At 33.7% G+C, this 3605-nt stretch overlaps 1 protein-coding gene across 1 annotated transcript in view; it reads right to left on the reverse strand.

Annotated features, from left to right (window-relative positions):
- SCAF8 (SR-related CTD associated factor 8) overlaps nucleotides 1–3605 on the reverse strand; it is a 44425-nt gene that overhangs the window by 6370 nt on the left and 34450 nt on the right. The window contains exons 10-14 of the mRNA XM_072410257.1: nucleotides 3103–3234; nucleotides 2665–2774; nucleotides 1713–1906; nucleotides 1495–1595; nucleotides 483–596 (exon numbers count right to left, since the gene is read on the reverse strand). Coding sequence (XP_072266358.1) covers nucleotides 483–596; nucleotides 1495–1595; nucleotides 1713–1906; nucleotides 2665–2774; nucleotides 3103–3234 — 651 coding nt within the window. The remainder of the gene's footprint in view (nucleotides 1–482; nucleotides 597–1494; nucleotides 1596–1712; nucleotides 1907–2664; nucleotides 2775–3102; nucleotides 3235–3605) is intronic.

Below are 3605 nucleotides of genomic sequence, written 5' to 3' on the forward strand. Positions count from 1 at the left end.
AAAAAAAAAAAAAGAAAAAGAAACTTAACTTCAAATAATAAATATTCTGCAGCTTCCTTCAATAGCTAATTTTGCACTTGCATTTATAAAGATGCAAGAAACTAAAATTGCACTGTAGTTGTATTAAAGTTGATCTTTTGCATCCTCATTTTTCTTTTAAATCACTTCTGAACAGTAAAGGCAGCTTTTTTACAATCATCAAGACATCAGCTTGTTACTCTACTAATTCTAAATCCTGCTCTTGCATATGGGTACACAGGTATGTAATCCTGCGCACATAAAGTTATTCACGTAGTTGCACATGCACATTAGCAACAGAACCTACAGCTGACAGGCACACAAGCAAGCGAAGAAGTAGTACAGTTACCACCAGCTTATACATTTGCACCTAAAATCGCTTGTGTTGAATGTATTACCCACAACAGGTATTTTTGAATACATGAACTGTTGAAACAAAGTTATTGACTTTTAGCAAATAGTACCTTAATGACTTTAGATCCGATCTTACAAGAGCCAGAGCTAAGCTTTTGAAGAGCTCTGAATGCATCCTGTCTGTGAACCATACAAACATAGGCACAGCCTCGAGGTGGAATCATCTGCAAACAGTTAATGTAAATATATTTATCGTTACATTTTATTAAGCATGTACATGCAAATATATTTGACAGAATCATTACCTGAACCCTTGTCAAATTAGTTTGCTATATTCACATTGTAAAGCAGAAGTGTGCTAGCTGCAAAAATTACTATTTAATTTACTACACACTGCCAGATTGTCACCAACTTTCAAAACTTGTTTCCTAAAAGAACAAAACTGAACAATGAATTTGCCCAGTGCATTGTTTTTCAATGTATGATTCCTTGTTACACAATCATTTTTTTATTTGGTAAAATGTTTCTAATTTCAATATACACATTAAAAAAAAACCTGGGTAATTACATTTCACATAGCATAAGGTCAAGCTTTAAGATGGCTACAACCAGTTTGTCCATTCCACCATCCTTCTATCAGATCTATAAATGCCTTGCTGATCAATAATGGAGATTAAAAGATGGCAGGGTACATAGTCTAGCTTGACTTTTACAAGATGTGCATATAACTTTAGCTGTTTCTTTTTCTGCATCATTTAATAATTTTGATGTATCGGTTTACTCAAAGTAGCCTCTGCCTTTGACTGTGACAATTTTACTTTTAAATCATACATCCTTCATGATACAAATGAATACTTTCACTGGTAAAAAGTCCTACACGTTACACATGTATACATTTCATCTATCGTCAGTATTCCATCCAGGCAATAGGACATTTATTCAAAAGACTCAGAGAAGTCACATGGTGTCCAAACCATGCAAATGATATGATCAATTAATCATTAATAAAAGAATCAAGTGCCTCAATGAACCTCAAATTTTGGCCAAATATATGCCAATCTATGCTTACTTCTGGTATGGACAAAATAAGTAGTTCTAAACTGAAAAAGACTGTTTACTTACATTAATAGATTCAATCTGTCCAAACTCTTCAAATACATTAGTCAAATCTTGTTGTGTTGCCTTTTTGTCAACTTGTCCAACCCAGAGTGTAGTGCTGCACACTAAAAATGTAAAAAAAAAAAAACACAAAAAGCACAAACATTGAAACATTGTTTTCTCCAATTTTAAAAAATACACGCATAACCCACACAATAATATATGAAAAAATGCATGCTAACCGCTAAGAGTTTTTGATCGAATAGGTGGCAGGCCCTTTTTCTGCCGCTCTTTCTCTCGTTCTCGGGCTCTCCTCTCACTTGAATATGAGCGGGAAGTCTTTCGCTTTCTTTCCCTTGACTTTGAACGAGAACGTTTTCTGTGCTTACGCTTCCGTGATCCAGATCGAGACCTTGAACGTCTTTTCCTAGGCGATCTAAGGGAGAAGTAAAAAAAAATTTTTAAGCAAACTTTGTTGGCAAAATTCACGTAAAATATGCTTGTCTAATGTACAAGTAGTTCTTGTGGGACTACAACAATTATACCATCATTAAATCTGATTATATTATTGTTTTAATAAAAAGAAGGTTACGCAATAAGAAAACAGCATGACAATATTAGTATTAAAAGTCATGAATAATTCAACTGTTATGTTATTGGGGCTAACAATAGAACCCTATAATATTCACAAATGGCACAAAAGTTAATATATATATTATCTTATAGGAACATTTTACACAAATAGAGGATATTATTTTTTGTGTGGCCTAAAAAGTAAGATTTGAATGCCACACATGCATTTGAACGTGGAAGATTCATGGAACTGGATCTAATACTCTGACCTATAGAGTTAGATCAGATGACAATCAAATGCCTGAGAGTGTGTTAATCTACTTTAACAAAATATCACTGTGTTTCCGTTTTACATTTTTTTAAAATGCATCTGTCAAAGTAAAATGTTTTTTTTTTCTTTTAGTTCCTTGAAGGATACAGAGCTCAATATCAATAAAATGTAAGTATAGGTGTCATTTCTAAGAGATGTTGACACATTTAAATCACAAATGAATTACATTCCCTAAAAAACAAAAGAAGAAAACACTTGTTTTAACCTAATGATATTCTTCTAAATTCCTGTTTTTTAACTTTCACTAAACAGTCTACTTTTTTTTACAGTAATGGTGTAAATTTTGAAACCTTGATCGTGATCTGGAGCGTGCCCTTGGCTTTTCATCTTTTATTATCTTCTTTTCTTCCTTTTCAAACATCTCCTCGGTTACATCTTGTATTTCTTCAATATCCATATCCTTCAAAGAAATAAATTAATATATATTTATAACCATACAACTAAACGATAACACAAGCATACACCTAATAGGAATTTGTTTCCCCTTGACTAGTATTTAGTGCAATAAACAGGGGTGTAGTCGCAAAAAAAAAAAAGAAGAGGGGGCATGGTAATAGTGAAGGCTATCCATGGCAAGCGGACATTCTTGTTATGAAAACGCCCACGTGCCCATTCCCGAAAAAAATGAGGGCACAAAGTACCCACGCGTGTCCACCCGACTACCCCCCTGGCAATAAAAATCTGAACAACTATTATTTAGGACTTCAAAAAATTTTAAAAAACACTACCTCCTGCTGCAAATTTAGTGAATTATGAAGAGCAGCCTCTTTTTCTAAAAAGGCCTGCTGGCTGTCATCTTGGGATGGTGTAGCAGAGTTTTCAGATTCAGACATCATGTCCTGGGTTTCTTGTACCGCCACCTAAGGAAATATTAAGAATGTCAACAATAAATTACCCCACTGACTGCAACTGTGTTTAGATTTAGACTTTAAGCACCCTTATAAATAGTAGCTAAATGATTATCGTGTTGCTGTTAACAATCACTCTTTAAGTGGGTTAAACATTGAATTGGACAAAACCAAATAGCTGATATACCATATTTCACCAGCAGAGGTTGTTGCAGGCAGTTTCTGAAATCATTTCTTGCTCCAAAAGAGACGGAAGTATGATAATGCCATGTTGCTTCAGAAAGAGGTATCTTATTCAAAGGCTAAATTTTGATTTTTTTAATATATAAGGTGCAAAAAATCAAGAAACATTTCCTACATTTAGAAATCCTTTTTTTTTTTTT

The sequence above is a fragment of the Pyxicephalus adspersus genome, chromosome 4 (genome assembly GCF_032062135.1).
Source record: "Pyxicephalus adspersus chromosome 4, UCB_Pads_2.0, whole genome shotgun sequence".
In the NCBI taxonomy this organism is placed as follows: domain Eukaryota; kingdom Metazoa; phylum Chordata; class Amphibia; order Anura; family Pyxicephalidae; genus Pyxicephalus; species Pyxicephalus adspersus.